This window comes from Canis lupus, chromosome 24 (genome assembly GCF_003254725.2).
Source record: "Canis lupus dingo isolate Sandy chromosome 24, ASM325472v2, whole genome shotgun sequence".
Taxonomy (NCBI): domain Eukaryota; kingdom Metazoa; phylum Chordata; class Mammalia; order Carnivora; family Canidae; genus Canis; species Canis lupus.
The window spans coordinates 12,694,447-12,713,875 of record NC_064266.1 but is presented as its reverse complement, the minus strand read 5'-3'; the positions used below and the strand labels follow the sequence as shown (position 1 = coordinate 12,713,875).

General features: G+C 39.6%; 1 protein-coding gene across 1 annotated transcript in view; it reads right to left on the bottom strand.

Moving 5' to 3' along the window:
- Positions 1–19,429, bottom strand: part of PAK5 (p21 (RAC1) activated kinase 5) — a 280,280-nt gene that overhangs the window by 97,755 nt on the left and 163,096 nt on the right. Inside the window, exon 3 of the mRNA XM_025469322.3 lies at positions 2,328–2,540. Coding sequence (XP_025325107.1) covers positions 2,328–2,531 — 204 coding nt within the window. The 5' untranslated portion in view covers positions 2,532–2,540. The remainder of the gene's footprint in view (positions 1–2,327; positions 2,541–19,429) is intronic.

Below are 19,429 nucleotides of genomic sequence, written 5' to 3'. Positions count from 1 at the left end.
CAGCCCGCCTGAAGCTTACTAACAGATGCCTGAGAAACGGCACTTTGCCATAACACAAGGCACTTATAGGCTTCTCCCATTTACTGATTTCATGTCATGATCTCTTATTTTTCTTTGTCCCCTTTAAAGGGCAACCTGAAGAAATTAAAATTGTTGATTCTACTTTAAATAATTTTGTCAAAATGGTTTTAAGTCTGCACAACTCCTTTCACTCCTTTGCCAATTCCTTCAGAGCTTATTTCAAGGATTGTTCTGACTTGTGAAATATATTCTGCATGATTTATAATATGTTAAAAATAGGGAAGACTTCTCCAGAGAAGGCATTTCCAAAATGTGGGATCATCCAAACCACATGGCATACTTTGACCTCTTGAGCCTTTTATTTTCCTTATTCTAGAGAGGCTGGTGGAGTCAGCAGGATTCTCTTGGACCACTGATATGGTCCAACAGTGCTAATTTCACTCATAGGATCTGGAGGAGAGGATCAATCCAAATGAGTTGGTGAGAGTATCAAGTATGGATTTATTGGGTATCCTTCAGTTAAAAAGCGTTTGATTAACTCTACTCTTTCTGGGAAAAATTCAACCTCACTGGCTATCGTTTTATCACTCCTCACCTGTATTTATTTTCTTTCTCACAGGCAAAATTCAGGCGTAGGTCTATACTGGAGATGTATTTTCTAGTTATCTTGTGGTTTGTATTCAAGTGTCTACAACACATATTTTCATTTCCTACAGGCTGGAGGTTCACTTTTGGGGCATCAGGGCTAGAAAGCCCATACAGTGACTATGAGAATCCTGGGGCTCAGGAGCTCAGCAGTTAGGAAACCTTGCTCTGACTCATGATGGGGCTGACAAATTCTGTCAGGGAGGATAATGAGCCAGCCCTTCTGACAAATGGAAGAAGTAAATTAGAAGTCCTGTTAAGTCCTACATCCACCAAGCGTGGTGGATTATCACTGAGATAGGAGCTTCCTCCTTCAGTGCCAGCCAGGACCTGCTAGATGAGTGAAGAACCACCTAGATGAGTGCATAAACGATCTCTGTCCTTATCCAATAATAAACACACTCTCTAATGAGACAGCACATGTCCTGGGCCTTCAGCTAGGATGCTACACTAAGACTCTGCCTCCTTCTAGAATGTTCCTCATCAAATGATAACCACACTCATTAATTGTGCTTTACTTGGGCATTTTTCCTTCACCATGGGGATCAATGGCAGAGAATTTTTCTGGGCACAATACACATTCCATTGTCTGAGTTTTATAAAAACTTGGGATAGGAGAAAAATAAACATAAATAAAAAGCAAATTCTTTCTAATCTCAACTTCTTATTAGATATTGCCCACCATATTATTTACTCATTAGTGAAGAATTAGCCTTCTCTTAGGAGAAAACCCTATTCAATAATAGGATATTGCCTAATGTCAAGCAGAATCGGTTAATTGGTCAGTTTCTAATAAATATCAATCAATACCTGCTTTAAATCGGGGGTTCCTTTTTGTCCTAAGGATATATCTTCTCAAATATCCATCTTTTGAGTATTCTACATTTTAGCTGGCCTGAAAAGCTTCAGAATCTTATCAGAAAATCAAATTCACAAAATACAGAGAAGAATTTGTAATTATCTTTGGGTTGAACACACCTACCTGTTCAATACCAGAATAGAAAACAAAACAGGACAAAACCAGAATAGATTGACCAAGACTATGCATGAATGATGGAATCACAATTCTAAGTTCACATGATATTTTTTATAAGACTTTCCTGTAACTTATCAGCTAGGCATCTTTCTTTGCATTCTCTAAAAATGCAACCACTTTTGTTTTGCCTAAACACTTAAATACAATGTAGTCAATATTCATGTTTACACAGAAAAAGGTATTCATAGCTCAGATGTCTGCTAATGTAATGAGCTAATGTAATGAGCATCTGAGGGCAAATGCAAAACATGTAAAGGTTGCCTATTTAATCAGAGATTATCGCCAACACTTACCAGAGGGGGTAAATAATATTCTTCAGTATGAAGACTAGCAAACACCATTTTAAAGTAGAAATGAGACTTTTCTACTTTGTGATTGCATTTTATGTGTTTGATTTTTTAAAAAAAATCTCACACTTGAAAGCTGAGGTTCCTTTTCATGTGCTGCAATTTACAATAAGTGGTGAACATTATAATCATTGAAGAAGAAGTGCAGATCATCACTGGATATTTAAAAACAAGTGCATGATTTAGGCATTTTTCTAGCTTGCCTGTAAAGATGGTGCACTGCATCAAAGGAGAGAACATGCTTCTTGAGCCAACTTAAGACAGAATCCTCGCCATACCTTCATAGGCGCCAGCTGGATGGGTGTGATGCAGGAGGGGTCTACCATGGGCTTCGGCCTGTTGGCCGTGTCTGCTAACAGGCTGTGCCACTGCTGGGGGAGGCCCGTAAACTTCTGTTCTTGTGGATCAAAGCCAGTATGAACCCTGTGTTCAAAGTTAGAGGGACCAGATATTTCAATCTTTTTCTTTTTCTTTCCAAACATGATGCAAACCTGGGAAATGCAAACAGAAAAGAGATTGCTGTTTAGATCTTGATGACAGAAGACTATAGGAAAATTATTCATTTGTACTTCTATCTTTTCAATTATTCCTCTATGTATCAGCTGCAAAAGATGAAAGTTGGATTTTCAGGATATGTAAATTAGATATTTCATTCCTAATTTTTCTCCTTGAACTTACCATGCAGAATATAGTTCCCTGCCCCACTGATTTTGGATTTGGCTATGTGACCTGCTTCAGTATGGACTGTACAGTCCAGGGTGGAGGGTCTGGAAGATACTGTGTGTTTCCACTTTCCTCCTTGTGTTTCTGCCACTTGGCAAGAAGATCTGTTTTGTGGATGATACTCCCTCAGCCTGGATCCTGAAAGGAGAGATGCATGAAGCAGACCCAAATCCAACCTCTAGTCTGGAGCCATGCCCAGCTGAGCCACAGGTGATTCTAAGAAAACAATGTTTATAATTAAGCCACTAAGATTCCTGACTTGTTATGTGGTATTAGCAAAGCAAAAACTGACTAATGCACAGGGAGAAGCACATCAAAGTTTGGTGTGCACTTAAAATCTAAAAACCTTTGGACAAATATATATATGAAAAGTGGGGTTAATAATCATATTCACCACATACAATTATTATTAGTATTAAATAAGTAAACATTTGTAAAACACTCTGAAAAGCACCTGGCACAAAGTAAGCACTGCAAATATTAAATAGATCTGTGAACAAATACACAGGAAACTTGACTGGCATTGCCTGCAGAGGAAGAGAAGGGAGCCGGCAGGGGGACAAAGCCACTTTTATATTTAGGATTTTGTACAATGTATTTTGCCTGTTTGAAACAATGTAGTTTACCTAATTAAAACATGTCTGTGACCAGGATACCTCTAGAAAATAAGTAAAATAGTCACCGTGTTGCTTCATGGTATTGAAAATAGTAAGACCACCTGGATTTGAATCCCAGGCTGATTCACCTACTCACTATAATCTTGGGTGTGACTGCTTTTCCCTCTCTCAATTTATTGTGAGTAGGACAATCATGATCATTAGGGGAATCCTGACAACACTGCTGCAGGCACTATACATGATAATGGTTTGGCTTTGATGTTGCTTTGGTGGAGAAGCCTCATCTCAGCCCTTAGGCTTGAAGGGGTGGGTGATATACTTGTACAGCTCTATATACATAGTTTTCTCAGCACATATCCACTTGCTGTCAGTTAATTAGGTGTAACGGCATGCTTGGTGTCTGTGTCGCCTACTAGAATGGAAGATCCACCAGAGAAGGGATACTGTTGGCTTGTTCACTACTGTGGGCCAGTGCCTGGGATAGTAGGGCTCAAGAAATATTTGCTGATGGACTAAAATCACAAGCACAATACATTTATTCAGTGACCAGTACCTGGGGTAGGAGCTCCATAGATAACATCTTCCCTTGCCCTCTCCCTTTTAACTGTTTCATCTTTTAACCAGTTATCACTGCTTGGCAAAGAGAGTCTTCCTGCTGCCTTCAAGTTTTCTCAAGTTGCTATTCCATCCTCTGCTGAGGTCTACTAGTTTATGGGGCTGTCATAACAAAATACCCAGGACTGGGTGGTTTATAAACAACAGTTCTTTTTTATAGTTCTGGATTCTGGAAATTCCAAGATCAAGGCTCTGGCAGGTTTGGTGTCTAGTGAGTACCTAGACAGTGCTGGATGGTGCTGGTTCCAGCTTTTTGCTGGAACTTCCCATGTTTGACGGGAAAAGGGAGCTCTCGCTGGCCTCTTCTAATAATGACACTCATTCCATTCATGAGATTCTACTTTCATGACCTGGTCATCTCCCAAAGGCCCCACTTCCTAATGCTATCCCCTTGAGGGTTAGGAGCTCAACATACGGGCTTTGGAGGGACACATATAGACCATATCACTGGATGGATATGTATTCTCTTGACAGTGATCAGATTCTTCACACCTTTAACTCCCCAGACACTATCAAAACCCATTTTCCCATCCATCCTGCTTGTTACTTCAGACTAATTTGGAAAACTAATATAAGGTGATAAACAAAAATCAATAAAAGATAACAGGGGGCTCAAAACACCTTGATGTGTTCTCTTCTTCAGAGAGCATAACACAATTAAAAAAAAATCTTCAAGTACCTTACTATAACATGGTTAATAAATATAAGTCAGCTGATTTTAAACATTTGAGAACACCCAAGTAAAATGTAAATAAGTAAAGGAGTCCAGCTGTGGTAGAGGATCACAGCAATGGCCCCCAGATGTTTTATGCCACCCAGCATCCATGCCCCTGAGTGGGTCTCTCTCAAATGACTCTGGGCCTGAATATGTAATTTACTGTCACCAATGGGTCAAAAGAAACCATGACACAAGCATGAAATGATCTGGTATGTTGGCCTTGCTCTCTTGCTGCACTTGGAACCAGCAGTCAGCTTGAGAAAAAGGCCAGGCCATCCTGCTGGAGGATGACACACCATGTGGTCCAGCCGCCCATCAGCCCAACCAACTATCAACCCTGGTAGCAGGGCCATGTAGCTGACCAGTGGCTATTTACCAGATGAGCCAGTCAAAACCAGCAGAAGAACCATGCGGCTAAGCTAGACCCAAAGTTCTCATCTTCAGAATCAGAATACAATAAATAGCTGTCACTCTAAGTCATTACATAGTGGAGTAAATTTTGGCACCGAAAATGCTAATAGCAAAGACCTGTTTATCATCCTATACCTTTTATCTTCAGATGCCCATCATTTTTCTCTTTCTACTTTAGCTGCTTCAAAGTCTTAAGTAATAATGTCCAATCTCTGTAACTACATTAGCTGTTATACAATTGCATTAATTCAGAGGAATCTTGATTTTGATGCCACTCTCTGGCTGGATGAAGGCCTGGAAGGTTTTAGTGGCCAAGAAATTATGCCAAATAAGTAAGTGGGTGTGTGTGTGTGTGTATATATATATATATATATATATATATATACATACATACATACATACATACATATACACACACACACACACATATACTATCTCTTGGTGTTATTTAGCAAAAACAAAAATAATTTGAAAATATAATTTGGTCATGTGTTGGCTGAGTCCCCTTGATGTTTTAATAAACTTTATGACCATTTTTAAAAGTCAAGGTAGCAATTTTATTAGAAAAATCACATGAGAATAATTCTTTTGCATGGATTCATACATGAACAAGCACTGAAAATGCTAGGTCAAATATTTTTAGCACCAGAATAGAAATGTTTTACTATTCCCTTCCTGACTGTGCATGTCTCAGTGGTTGCCATGCCATTCAAATGAAAATGTAAAAAAGAAAATATCAATGAATGAATATTGTTCTTGTTCTAAAATAAGGCAGTTGTGGAGAGGAAACCTGTGGCTGAATTTATCGACACTGAATCCTGTGATACTATACAACTGTAATTTAAATGCTTATATATACAGTGTTACACATCTAGTAAGTCTGAGTTAATGAGTTATAAAGGAAGGAACCAGAAAGGAAAATTAAAAAGTCCTATATTTTCAAGCAACGTTTCTGTGAAGGTCACATTTGACTAAATGTAGAGAGAGAACCTCCATGGTGTATGGTGATAATTCATTAGAGATGGCCATTTTCTCTGACAGCAGTGAGGAATCTCACACTCAGGTGAAAGAGTCCTGATGCTTTTTACACCATAAAGCAGAGACATATTTGGTAGGGGACTCTTGTAAAAATCCAAGATCTGGTTTCTTCTCTCTGATGTGTCCAGGCTTAGTCTATAGCTGGCATAGTGTTCAAGGTCCATTGTGTCTACTCACACTTAAAACTCACAATAACCCTATGTTGGCAGTGGGGGCAGAAGGTGGATGTTTCAAGACCACTATGAAGTTTCATTTGCTAGAAGAACTCACTGAAGCTTAGCATACAGTTGCACTCCATCTGTGATTTATTATAGTGAATGTATGCATAATCAGCAAAGGAAAAAGGCACTTGGGCAAGTCTGGAGGAAACAAGGCATAAGCTTTCAGGGGTCCTCTCCCTGTGGACTCACACAGGATGTGATTAATTCGTCTAGCAGTGAATTGTGACAATACATGAAAAATGCTGTCTATCAGGTAAGCTTGTTATAGACTCAATGTCTGAGGATTTTATTCAGTGTTAGTCACATAGGTACTCTTTGCCTGGCCCATGCCAAAATTTCTGACTCCAGATGAAAAGTAGGGGTTCAGCATAAACAATATTGTTTGCATAAACAGTTTAGTCACATAACCATTCTTATCAGGGAGAGGTGGGAATCCTCCTGAAATCCAAGCTCCCAGATGCCACCCAAGGGCCAACCTTGTAAATTGGTTTTTCTAAGATATGCTCAGGCCTGCTATGTTAACTCTGCTCTGTGCAGAAGGTGTTATTATCACATCTCCATGGAGAGACAGAAGCTAAGAAGTTAGAAAATGGCAAAGCTGGAGATTCAGAACCTTAAAACACCTGCTTTTTAATCACCAGACAATGCAACGTTGCCCTGTGTGTTACCAGACATCCCCACCCTTGTCCTTCTTAGGAAGCTTGTTCCCCTAGAGATATGCATGGGGGATGGTGAGCTCTAATAAGGTAACTATGAGATTCTGGAAAGTTGGAGGTCCTATCATGTCTCTCCAAGAAAGACCCTTTCTCTGACTGAGCAGAACTCTGCCACTGAGCAAGGGCCAAAGGGCTGCTGGGACCTAGGACAAGACCTCACATAGAAAGAAAAAAAAAAAAAAAAAAGACCTCATGTAGAAAACAAGACAACTGCTGCTTCACGTTCATGGCAAGTAAGGGCACAGAATACCTCATTCTTCTCTACAGTTCCAGCAGACCAACTTCCAAAATGTTTTGGTAGATATTATTCAGCATAGAAAATTTTGCTACATGTTTTTTTTTTAATTTTTAAAAAAGATCCATTTATTTTAGGGAGGGGCAAAAGGAGACAGCAAGAGAGAATCTCATGCAGAATCCCCACTGAGTATGGACCTGATGTGGGGGCTCAGTCTCATGACCCTGAGATCATGACGTGAACTGAAACCAAAAGCCAGACACTTAACTGACTGAGCCACCCAGGCACCCCTGCTACAGGTTATTAGACATTTCAAGACTTAATAACTACTATTTCCTATTCACTTTTTCACTATTAAACACACATGTGAGTGCTCACCTGCTAGGTTAAGTACACATTAACCAAAGTGTGTTCCTGAGGACACCAGCTCTCTGAAAGGTGAAAAATTTGCAGGATGAAGGATGGTTCCTGAGTCAAGTAAATTTGGGAAACAATAGGTTATATACATTTCCTTTGTGGGACTACTTCTATGCTACTGTGTAGTTAAACTCCTAGAGGAAGAGAGTAAACAGACTCCAGAATTCCTGTTTCTGAAAGTTTCTTGCAAAATTCAGAGCAAACAACACTGCTTTGACGGATGGTTTTGGTCACCACATGTTCTCATATGGAAGCTGTGTTACAGAAGAAGCAGAAGGAAATCCAAATTCTCAGACTCCAAAGCAACACTCTGACAGCTTCACAGTCATCTCAGCCCTCGAGCTGCTTTTAGCAACACCACAGTTCTCTGCCCCACCTTAGTGCTGCTTTAATAAGCACATGCCTAGCCTAAAAGCTCTTGTATGTGGCATCTCCATTTTGGGGTTTATTAGCTGGGATAATTAGAAGAGATTCAAAGGACTGGCAAACAAGTGAAGGGCACCTGGGATCATTGGTGTCAGGCTGGTGTGGTGGCATAGCACCTTACTAGGGACCAAAAAATGCTGCTTCAAGTATACTTATCTAGGATTAACTGTGTCAGACACTGTTCTGTCTGTAAAAACTCATGTATTCTCTTCACAGTAATTTATGTTGTAAGGACTATTATTATTCCCACCATACAGATAAGGAAACAGTCTCAGTGAGGTTAAGGAGTTCCCAAGTTCACCCAGGTAAGAAGCAGCTGAAATGGGATGCAAGCCTAAGCCGTCCACATCCTGAGAACAAACAGGCTTGTATACTCTGCTTTATACTTTCTGCCTTGAATTCCAGACCTGTCCCCATTTCTACTATGTGGCATGCCCTATGGCCCTGGTAGCCAGAAATAGAGTCCTCCTTGCTAAATGAAGATGACTCCAGATTTGCCTTGCTTCTGGAGTAATTAGAATTACTAAATGAGAAGGCACTGGAAGAAGTCCTTTAAAAACATCAGCACAAGCAATAGTAGGTAATGTGAAATGAGTATTTCCTGGAATCAGACATTGTCTAGGCTAAGCGGAATAGTCATTCTCTTATATTCCAACAACTCTGTGAGGTATTACATTATTTTACAAGTGCAGGTATTAAAACTTTGAGAGTTAAACCATGTGTACCACAGTTAGGAAGTGGCAGAAATGGAGAGAAATCCAAATCTATCCTAATTTCAGATTTGGCTTGTATGGGCCATGTTTGATTGCAAAGTCCTACTCCATTATCAGTATGTGATTACTGTCATTTAAGGTGAATTTTAGGCAAAACCAGTAACTGTGTATCTGGTAAAGCCTGGGGTACATATACAGGCTGAGGGACTCTCCCAAACCCTGCGTGACATCAAAAAGTAGCAGGGAATGTGGAGATAAACAAAAATACATGTCACCTTGCAAGATAATAAGCTCTTCACAAAATAAATTATTTATAAAGAAGCCATTAAAAAAGAAGAGAAAGACAACAAGAAACTTTGGGAAAACCAAAAACTGGAATGGAAAGAAAAGATAATCTTAATGTAAGTCTTGGCTTACCAATAAGCAATGATGAAAATCACAAAATGTAAGGACCATTTGCATATATAACCAAAAATAGCCAGAAAAATCATATTGGGAAAATAAGGGAGGTGGGCAGATTATGTAATAGAGCTAAATTCTATCTACAGAGCAGAAAATACAAGGATGGAGATGCCTAAAATTGCTATAGCTGCATACATATATTTTTGGCTATATATAAAAAAACTGAGGGGTGTCTGGCTGGTTCAGTCAGTAGAGCATGCAACTGGTTCTCAGGGCTGTTAAGTTCAAACCCCACATTGGGTGTATACATTATTTAAAAATAAAATCTTAAAAAAACCCTAAAACTAAAACAAAACAAACGACTAAAATGGAAGGAATGTCATGATGGCCTCTGGTAAGCAGAACTTGGGGTTATCACGGAGGTTGGGTCAGGCAATCACTAGATTTCTTATACTTTTTTTCTAAACCATATGTGGTATATTTCTTTCCCAAAATATTTTTAAACTAACAGAAGACACACTTGTTAAATTAACATGTAACCAAACATATCCAAATAAAATGTTAAAAATCCATCCTTTGGGTTCATGTTCAGAAAAAGAGACTTACAGGGGTAACAGTAAAACGGGGGCTTCCAAACCAGCATTTTGAAATATGGAGAGGAGCCACCCATGAATGACTGAAGAAGCTGCTAGCTCTTGAGAAATACACAAATGACAGCTTGAGTTTACAAATGGTACCAGTGTACTCAAATTCTCATTTTGCCTGAGAAGTGGCAGTTCATACATAAGAAGTATTCATTAGGGTGTTTGAATCCAGAGCCCTTTTACTCTTGTTTCCACTGTTCTACATTACTTGCTAAGGTTTTTGAGTACTGGAAAAGCCTGCTTAATTTTGTGGTGGCTACATTCACCAAAAGTGCCCTGAAGCATGGAAAAGAAACATCTCCTCTGATTGTTGAACTGCACACTTACAAGTGGATGAGCAGATGGAAACATGTAAAGAAACCACATCTGACATAAACTGGAATCCCCCATTTCTTGCTTCTCTAGGAGATCTCTTAGCACGTATTGCCTACAGCTTATAGTATAAGCATTGTATTGATCAGGGTTCTTCTGAGAAACAGAGCCAATAGGATTTATATAGATGTATATAAGACGAGATTCATATTTTAAGATTTTATTTATTTATTCATGAGAGACACACAGAGAGAGGCAGAGACATAGGCAGAGGGAGAAGCAGGCTTCCTGTAGGGAGCCTGATGTGGAACTAGATCCCAGGACCCCGAGATCACAACCTGAGCCAAAGGCAGACACTCAACCACTGAGCCACTCAGGTGCCCTTATAAGAGGAGATTTATTATAAGAATTGGCTAATCTGGTTATGTCAGCCAAAATGTTTCATGGTTTGCTGTCTATAAGTTGGGGGAAAGCTAGTGGTATAATTCAGTCTGAGTCCATGGGTCTCAGAACCAGGGGCTCATATGATGTAAGTCCTAGTCTGAATTTGAAAACATAAGACCAGCAGCACCAATGTCCAAGGGATGTCTCAGCTCAAGCAGGGAGGGAGTGAATTCCCTCTTCCTTTTTTTCTTTTCTTTTTTTTTTTTTCCTGTTTGGGTCCTCAAGGAATTGGATGGTGCCCACCAACCTTGGAGAGTGGTCATCTGCTATATTCAGTTTGATTATTCAAATGCTAATTTCTTCCAGAAACAGCCTCACAGATACACCCACAAACACTTCACCAGCTATCTGAGCATCCCTTCCTCCAGTCAAGTTGTCACATAATACTAAATATCACAGGCATGTAGGGAAGAATTTCTAAGAACATTCCTGTTTAGGTAGGAAATGAAGTGACCTTGTAGGTAGGTTTTAAACCTCTACCTGATTCAAGCATGCTTACTGGCCCAGAATATTGCCTCTAACATTTGATTCTTTTCAATATTTTTGGAGCAAAATGTCAGTTTCAGGACCATGAATCCTATTTTCAACTTTCTTGCTCAAAGTTTAATATACATAACATTTAAGCGTGTGTATGTATATATAACATATATACATATATATGAACATATATGTAATATATAAGTAATATATGTAATATATAAGTATTTGTATATATATGTCTGGTATGTGTATATGTGTGTCTGGTATATATATATATACACACAACACATACATACATATATATATATATATATATATATACACACACACACACACACACATACACACACACACACACATACACATATATGCCTGGTAATGTTAATTTTTTGTACCACTTCTGCCATTCTTTATTAATTTGTAGAGTTTGAAGAGTCAGTAAGAATAGTAGTATACTTACGGGGAGCATCTGCAGTTTCCAAAATGTTGGCATGCTCATAAGAGGTTTTTTTTTTAATTTTCCTTTTTTAGTTTTTATTTATTTATTTATTCATGAGGGACAGAGAGAGAGGCAGAGGCACAGGCAGAGAGAGAAGCAGGCTCCATGCAGGGAGCCCAATGCGGGACTCAATCCCAGGTCTCCAGGATCAGGCCCTGGGCTGAAGGCAGTGCTAAACCGCCGAGCCACCCAGGCTGCCCTCATAAGAGGTTCTGAATGGACTTTAGGCCACAGGGTACAAGTTCACAAGCTATTGCTTTTTTCATGTATTCAAATTATTAAAAAGATACTTCAGATACATGATATACTGTGGATGAAACTTGAAGACATTACGCTAAATGAAATAAGCCAGACATAAAAGACAAATATTGTAGGATTCCACTTACATAAGGTACCCTAAAGTAGTTAAATTCATAGGGACAAAAAGTAGAATGGTGGCTGCCAGAGGCTGGGAGGGAAGAGGAATGGGGACTTATTATTTAATGGTATCCAGTTTCAGCATGGGAAGATGAAAAGGTCCTGAAGATGGATGGAGGTGATGGTTGCATAAGAATGTGCATGTACTTAAGGTCACTGAACTCTCTATACTTAAAAATGACTACAATGGTGAATTTTAAGTTATATATAGAACGAAACCCAAAAAGTACAAAAAAAAAAAAAAAAGCAGATAATAGTATAAATATGTTTCAGGAGCTTTGACCTGTATAGGGGAAATAGCAGAGAAGGACAGTGGTGAAGAGGGGATGAGATAGGGACAAGATGAGCAGAGTATGAGCCAATCTACTAGATAATCTTTTGTTCTTATCTCTCCTTACCATCAAAATGGTATTGGTCTAATCTCTAGCATTGACAACTACTTGGAGGTATGCTTGCAAGTCCTACAGCTGACGTGAGGAGTCAATGTAATTACTGGACTATTAAGGTTTTGAGCTAGACAGACAGCTGGATACTTAAATACCAAGAATTAAATATGGTACCTTTAATGTACATCTCAAAAATGATTCTTTCCTCATCGGCTCTCTCATGAAAAGATTTTTCTTTTCTTAGCCTCAGTGCTATTTTGAAGAACTTGGTAAATATAATAATGGATACTTAAGGACTTCAGAAATACCTTGCCATGTTCTGATAATTTAGGTTTAATGACTGGCTGGTCATTGGTAGAAGAAGGATGGTTGTTTGAGAAATTGTACTGCAGAGGGGATGGCATCCAACCCTATCATCCCCATGTTGAGAGGCCAACGATCAGACACACATTTGTCATAGTTTCAGGATTGGGCTTTTAGTTATGTTGCTTTTAGGTAAAATATAACACGGATCATATATTTGTGATTCAGGGGAAAATATATATAAAATAAACTTGGGATGGTTCAATCTAAAAATAAAGTTATTTTCTCAGACAAATTATTATTGCATCTGAAAAGACATAAATGTCATGTTTTTCCTTCCTCAGATTCTTTTATTGCTGTGTCTCCTGGACATCACCCATGAGATAGTCACTGTGTTCCCGTAGGTGCTTCCCCTTCCAGAAAAACTTCAGAGCATGTTGGGTCAGTAAAAAAATTATTCTTGTATCTGGTCCTCATTTCTATTGCACATACAGTTGTGATCCAGCGGCTCCATGCCTCATGCCTGATTTTCTCACCTGAGCCCTAACCCAAATGCATCTGCCTTTTCAATGGTTAGGGCCCGTTTCCTCTCTTGTGGAGTTCAAAGTGAGGCTTTGACTCACAACCCTGAAATCAAGACCTAGGCTGACATCAACAGTCAGACGCTTAACTGACTGAGCCACACAGGTGCCCCTTGCATCATATTTCTATTGAACAGAGCTGTGACAGAGTAACTTTGAGGAAAGTAATTGTGTGGCTCTTGTGAATTGGTGAAGAATGCTTAGGTAAGATAAGAATATGGATGGATAAAAAGGTGTAGGTCTTGCAAAGTTGAAACATGACAAAAGAAAGACCTTTGGGGGCCTTACTGGCAAAAGGAAGACCAAGGATAATGGCCCCAAAAGAGAAAAGGACTTGCCTTGCCTTTTCAAGAAACAGAAGCAGCCCATTTGGGCTAAGCAGTACTGATGAAGGTGGCTCACCTTCTTGAAACAGCCATTGCCTAGGTAGCGCCAGATTCTCTAGTTTCCCTTTTTATTCTACCTCAATGATACCAATGCCCAAATATCCTCACCAACTTTCTGAGAGTAACAGGTAGAAAACTGAGTTTAACAGGTAGAAAGTATTTCCAAAGTGATTCTAAGTGGAACAGTTTTTCCCAACTAGACATTGGCTCATATATTAATCCTAGCAATAACACTGATGACTGTTTGCTTAAAACTTACTGGAAATTTTCAGATTAGTTTACCAGTTAGATTTTGCTATAATAACAAACCATTCAATGGTTAGTGACTTAACCATTTATTTAGGTCACAATACAGGGCTGGCAATGTGTGCTGAGCTCAGGCAGGTGGTTCCTCTGGTCTCGCTTGTGCTCACTCAGGTGTTCTGTAGTCAGCTGTGAGTTGGCTGAAGAGCTACTGGCCTATGATGGCCACATGGACTCTAGTCTTTCAGCAGGATAGCATAGGCATATTATAGTGGTGTCAGAGTTACAAGAGAAAGAAATGAAGCCTTTTGAGACCTAGGCAAGAAATAGGCACATGGTTTGTTCCACTATATTCTATAACCAATCCAAGTCCTAAGTCCATCCCAGATTCAGAGTATGGGGAAAAGAGTCTATCTACCTTTTTAAGAATGGAATCGCAAAGTTGTATTACAAAGGGTGTGGTCACAGGGAGAGGCAGTGAATTAGGACCAGGTCTATAATCTACCACAATTAGTAAGAGTGTATGCTGGCAAATGTTTAACAGTTGGCTTTGGGAAGGGGGTAACCAAGCCCTGATTGCAGTGTTTATCAATTTCTGTGGTGCAAATATTCCCAACCATGGTTGATTTCAAGCTACCAATGCAACATTGCTGAATAAGGGATTTTTAAAAGATGTGCACAATTGGCATCTCTTATGAAAATAAGCTCGTGTAAGCGAGCTCCGGCATAAATCTGAGAGCTGGCAGCGGAATGCTCTAATTTCTAGCACTCACCTATTCAGAATAGCACACTAAGATCCCAACCCTCTCTTACAAAGGCTACTGCATCGATGCACATGCCTTGGAAACAGGTACAAAGGCCTCTAAAGTCCCAGAGGGGTATAAAGATTTTAGAAGACTTTGCAACAAAAATGATGAGATACACAGTAGCTGGTCTTACCATGTAATTCTCAAACTTCCCAGGTGATTGAAAATAGGATTATATTTGCACATATACAGGAGCTGGCAATCAAAATCAGATCTTTCATAAATCATAATTGGAAACACTGTCAAATTTAACAACATTAAAGACTGCTTTCTTTCCTTCAGTCTCTAAGATACAAAATTTGATGCATTGGAATTTCACACTGAGCAAAATAACCTTAATAACCTTAAGTAACCTGAATTATGCTTTATTTAGATTGGTCATATGGGTCACATCCACACTTCCCTAATTTTGCTTTTTCTCATCTGAGGGTCATATGCTGACACCATCTCCTGGTGAGAATATGGGTTCACTTGGGCAAAGCAATGGGCCCAGTCTTATTTCCAAAAGTTTGTTATTGTTATTCTACCAATTATTTGAAAACCTCACAGAGCACCCACTCTGAGATCTGAAGCACATAAAATTATTGGATATTGCTCTGTCTTCAAACAATCCAACATTCTGAACAAGAACTGTACTCCTGATGGTGTGTCAGCTTTACACTCAAGTTTCCATGCATAGAAACCCCTGCTTTAAGGTGTAATCTGTAGCTTCTGGCTCTCCTCATCACATTTGCTTCTCCATGAGAGCAAACATGCCAAGGGGAAGGGCTGGAATGGGCTTGGTGCATGCAGCCCAAGCCAGACCACCTGAGATGTCCAATAATAGCAGCAAAAACAATAATTAGCCTGTGAGATCATAACTCCCTTCCAAACCTGAAGACACTCCTACTACAAGACCATTCCAGAGTATCTCATGTAATGTCTGTCTCCTATGGCTTTAAAACCCCCAAAGTGCCTGAGGACAATACTGGTTACAGGGGAATAAAGGTAACCGGTATGCTAAAGACTTTCAGAATTACACAATAAGGCAGAGATGCTGTAAACTGTACAGCAAGCTGGCTTTGTGTGAGTGAGATGTGATTTGCATTCCATGCTAAATTGGTTGCAGAGCAAGATTATCTCATCTTTCCATTTTTTCTTTCCTTGGTGTTCACTCTGTCTTTCGACAAATATTTTACTGAGCACCTACTAAAGGTGAGGCACTGTTCTAGGTGCTGAAGACTCAATGCGGAGATGAAGATCCCTGTCACCCTAAGGGGTTCATCTCTCTCCCAACAGGAGAGAAAAACAACAAATAAATAGGTAAACTACATCATGTATTAGAAGGTGATAAGACCAGGGGAAATGAAAGAAGGGCAGGGAAGGGCAGATAGTGAGTGGTGGAGCAAGGGAGTAGAAATTTTCAACTGTGTGGTCAGAGAAGAGAAGGGGTCCCTAAGAAGGTGCTATTTGGGAAAGTATCTGAAGGCATTAAAGGATATAAACCATAGGAATATCTGGGCAAAGAGCTCTAGACTGAAGCAACACCAAATGCACAGGCCTGGGTATATGGCTGTGCCTTCCTGAAATAGCAAGGTGGCTGGTGAGATAGAGAATGGTGAGCAAGGGGACAGAGACACATGAGGAAAGAGATGAAGAAGAAGTCAGCATAGGGCAGTGTTCTTTAGGTACAGTCCCCAGACCTGCAGCATCAGCATCGATGGGTAGTTTGTCAAAAATGCAAATTTTGGCACCCCATGCCAGGCCTACTGAGCCAGCAAACTTTGAAGGGATAAGATCCATATGTCCGTATTTTATCAAGCTCTCCAAATGATTTCTGAGGCACACTCAAGATTGAGTATGCAGTGACTTATGGTATCAGCCACCACTGCAGAACTTTGGTTTGTGGCTGTGTATGTTTTTTTCCCTCTGAGTGGAATGGGAGGTGATCTGAATATTTGGTGACTTGATTTGAAGCAGTATTTGATTTGGGTTAGGATATGATTATCTGATTGTAAGTTTTACAGGTATAATCATTTTCCTAGACTTCAAATGACAGTGTGGTGAGGAGATGGTCATGAAGGACCTGCCTCCATAGCATGGCCTCTGTGGACCTCTTTTTTGCCTCTGTGGACAGTGGCTGGTCCTGGAAAAGAGGATGTCCCTCTGATATCAATACACTGCAATGAAAGGCTGGGTTTATTTTCAGGTTTCCTTCACTGTAACACTGGAATCACTGTAGCAGAGAAACTTTTCTATACATGGTAATCTAAGATTTAGTATAGTTTGGTTTCTACCCAATAGGGAACCATTTGTTGACTCATAGCAAAATATTGGCAGTGGAGTGTACCATGCACTGGATATTAACAGCAACCATATTTCCTGCCATGATCACTCCTTGGTCATTCTTTTGTAAGATGACATGGTGATATTCAATGTGACTATGGGATGCTGGTATGAAATTACAGTACTATAGAGAACAGTACTTAAAATGTTAATGGCAACATCAACCAAATGTTTCGTAATGCATAAAGATTTCATATGGTGGCCCTTCAGTTTCATGGAGTTCACCCTAGAAAGTGTGTGCCCAGACTGGGACTACAGGCCCAACTCCTTTTTCAGTCAGGTATTGTCATGTGATTTGGCCTGGCCAATGGAACGTGTGCAGAAGTCAAGTCAAACAGTTCTAACACAGGGCTTTCATGTTGGCTGGATGTAGGCAAAGATGAAGTGCAAGGAGGTGGTAAAATTTCAAGGTAGAAGAGACTTGGGTCCCTGGACTGTTGCATGGGAGAGATCCTCCTGTTGACCAGGAGTACCTGCACTGGACTTCAAGCAAGAGAGAAATAAAATTCTCAACTGAACTAATAAAACTCTAGGGCTTAGCCATTCTAACAGCGAGCATTACCCTAACATCTATGTCATTTTTTTTTTCTTATATCAACACTATACTGTCAGCAAATAGCATTAGCCTCCTATCAAACAGGAGAGAGCAGAGAATTAGAACGAATTCATTGTCTCAGGTCACTGAGCACATATCGGGCCCATATTTAACTCTCCTGGCTTTTAATGTATGGTTTTAACATTATATTTAGTGAGTCAAAGAGGGACACACAAATATGAAGTAATGGCAATAGTGATCACAGCCACTATGCCAAGTTTCAGTAGAAGAAGATGACCTAAAGAAGATGACCAATGCAGTTGCTAATAAAATTATTGCCTGTTGTAGGAGATGGACTCTTCTCTGATATATGACAGTGGATGGAAATTTTGCTCTTTTACACGTATAAATTGATAAAGGCAAAACCACTGCAATGGTAAAATCTGTGGTGGTCTGGAGTAATGTTTTGTTTTCACCAAACCCTGATTTTAATCTAGACGTTTTGTGTTCCTATGAAGTAATCCTACCAGGCAGTGGCTGGTGGGCCCTGTAAAATAACCTGGAGGAAGAAAGTATTGCCAGAATAGGAACTCCTAATTTCTGCATCTTGAAACTGTGTCTAAAATGTACTTAATGTGAAGTTTCTAGAGGGTTATTTAAATAGTATTGTCATTTCCCTGTCTCTGTTATGCATAATAATAACCTTTTGAAATTCAAATCTTTGAAAAAATGCCAAAATGCATTTTCCTCTCAAACTGAATGCTACTGTTTAATTTGGGGAGGTTTGTTGCAGAGAATGGTGGGATTTCTGGCTCTTTTCAAATGGAAACAGGGTTTATTGTTCCCACTTTCTATAATGTCAGAATCATAAAATATGTAAACTCAGCAAAGATTGCCCTTTCCTTTGAAAAGATAAGGCAAAATAGGTGAAGGGGATTAAGAGGCATAAACATCCAGTTATAAAACAAATAAGTCATGGGGATAAAAAGTATAGCAAAGAAAACAGAGTAATATTGTAATAACGTCATATGGTGACAGATGGTGACAACACTTACCATGGTGAGCACTGAGTAAAGTACAGACTTGTCAAATCACTATGTTGTACACTTGGAACTAACAGAACACTGTATGTCAACTATACTTTGATGATAATTTTTTTTAAAGATGCTATATAAACCCAAGTTCAACAGCAACAACAAAATAAAAGAAAGAAACAAAGAAAAGAAAATGTAAGGCAGGGCTGCACTGTGGAACCCATGTCTAGGCTTTCTATGAACTCTGGAGTAGAGATAGGGAACTCAGAATACCACTTAGAGGGGCAGATGTTTTTTTGTTTTTCAAAGTTAGTTAGTTAGTTAGTTAGTTAGTTAGTTAGTTATTTATTTATTTATTTATTTATTTATTTATTTATTTGAAAGAGTGCATGTGCACATAGGAGTGCACACAAGCAAAGGGGAGAGGCAAGGAAGCAGGAAAGGCAGACTCCTTGCTGAGCAGGGAGTCCCAAGGACACAGGGCTCCATCCCAGGATCCCAAGATCATGACCTGAGCTGCAGGCAGATGGTTAACCGACTGGGCCACCCAGGCGCCCTGACGGGGTCAATTTTAAAGTAAGTTTCCTCAGTATTTAGGAGGGGAGCTCTTTGAATGAAAAGAGCATGTGACGTTACTACTTTACACTTCTACTTTTCTACAGGCAGCTGGCTTTCATGGCCTACTTGCTCACGAGCCCCAACCTGGAAAGTATCCATATAAGCCATCAGTGTA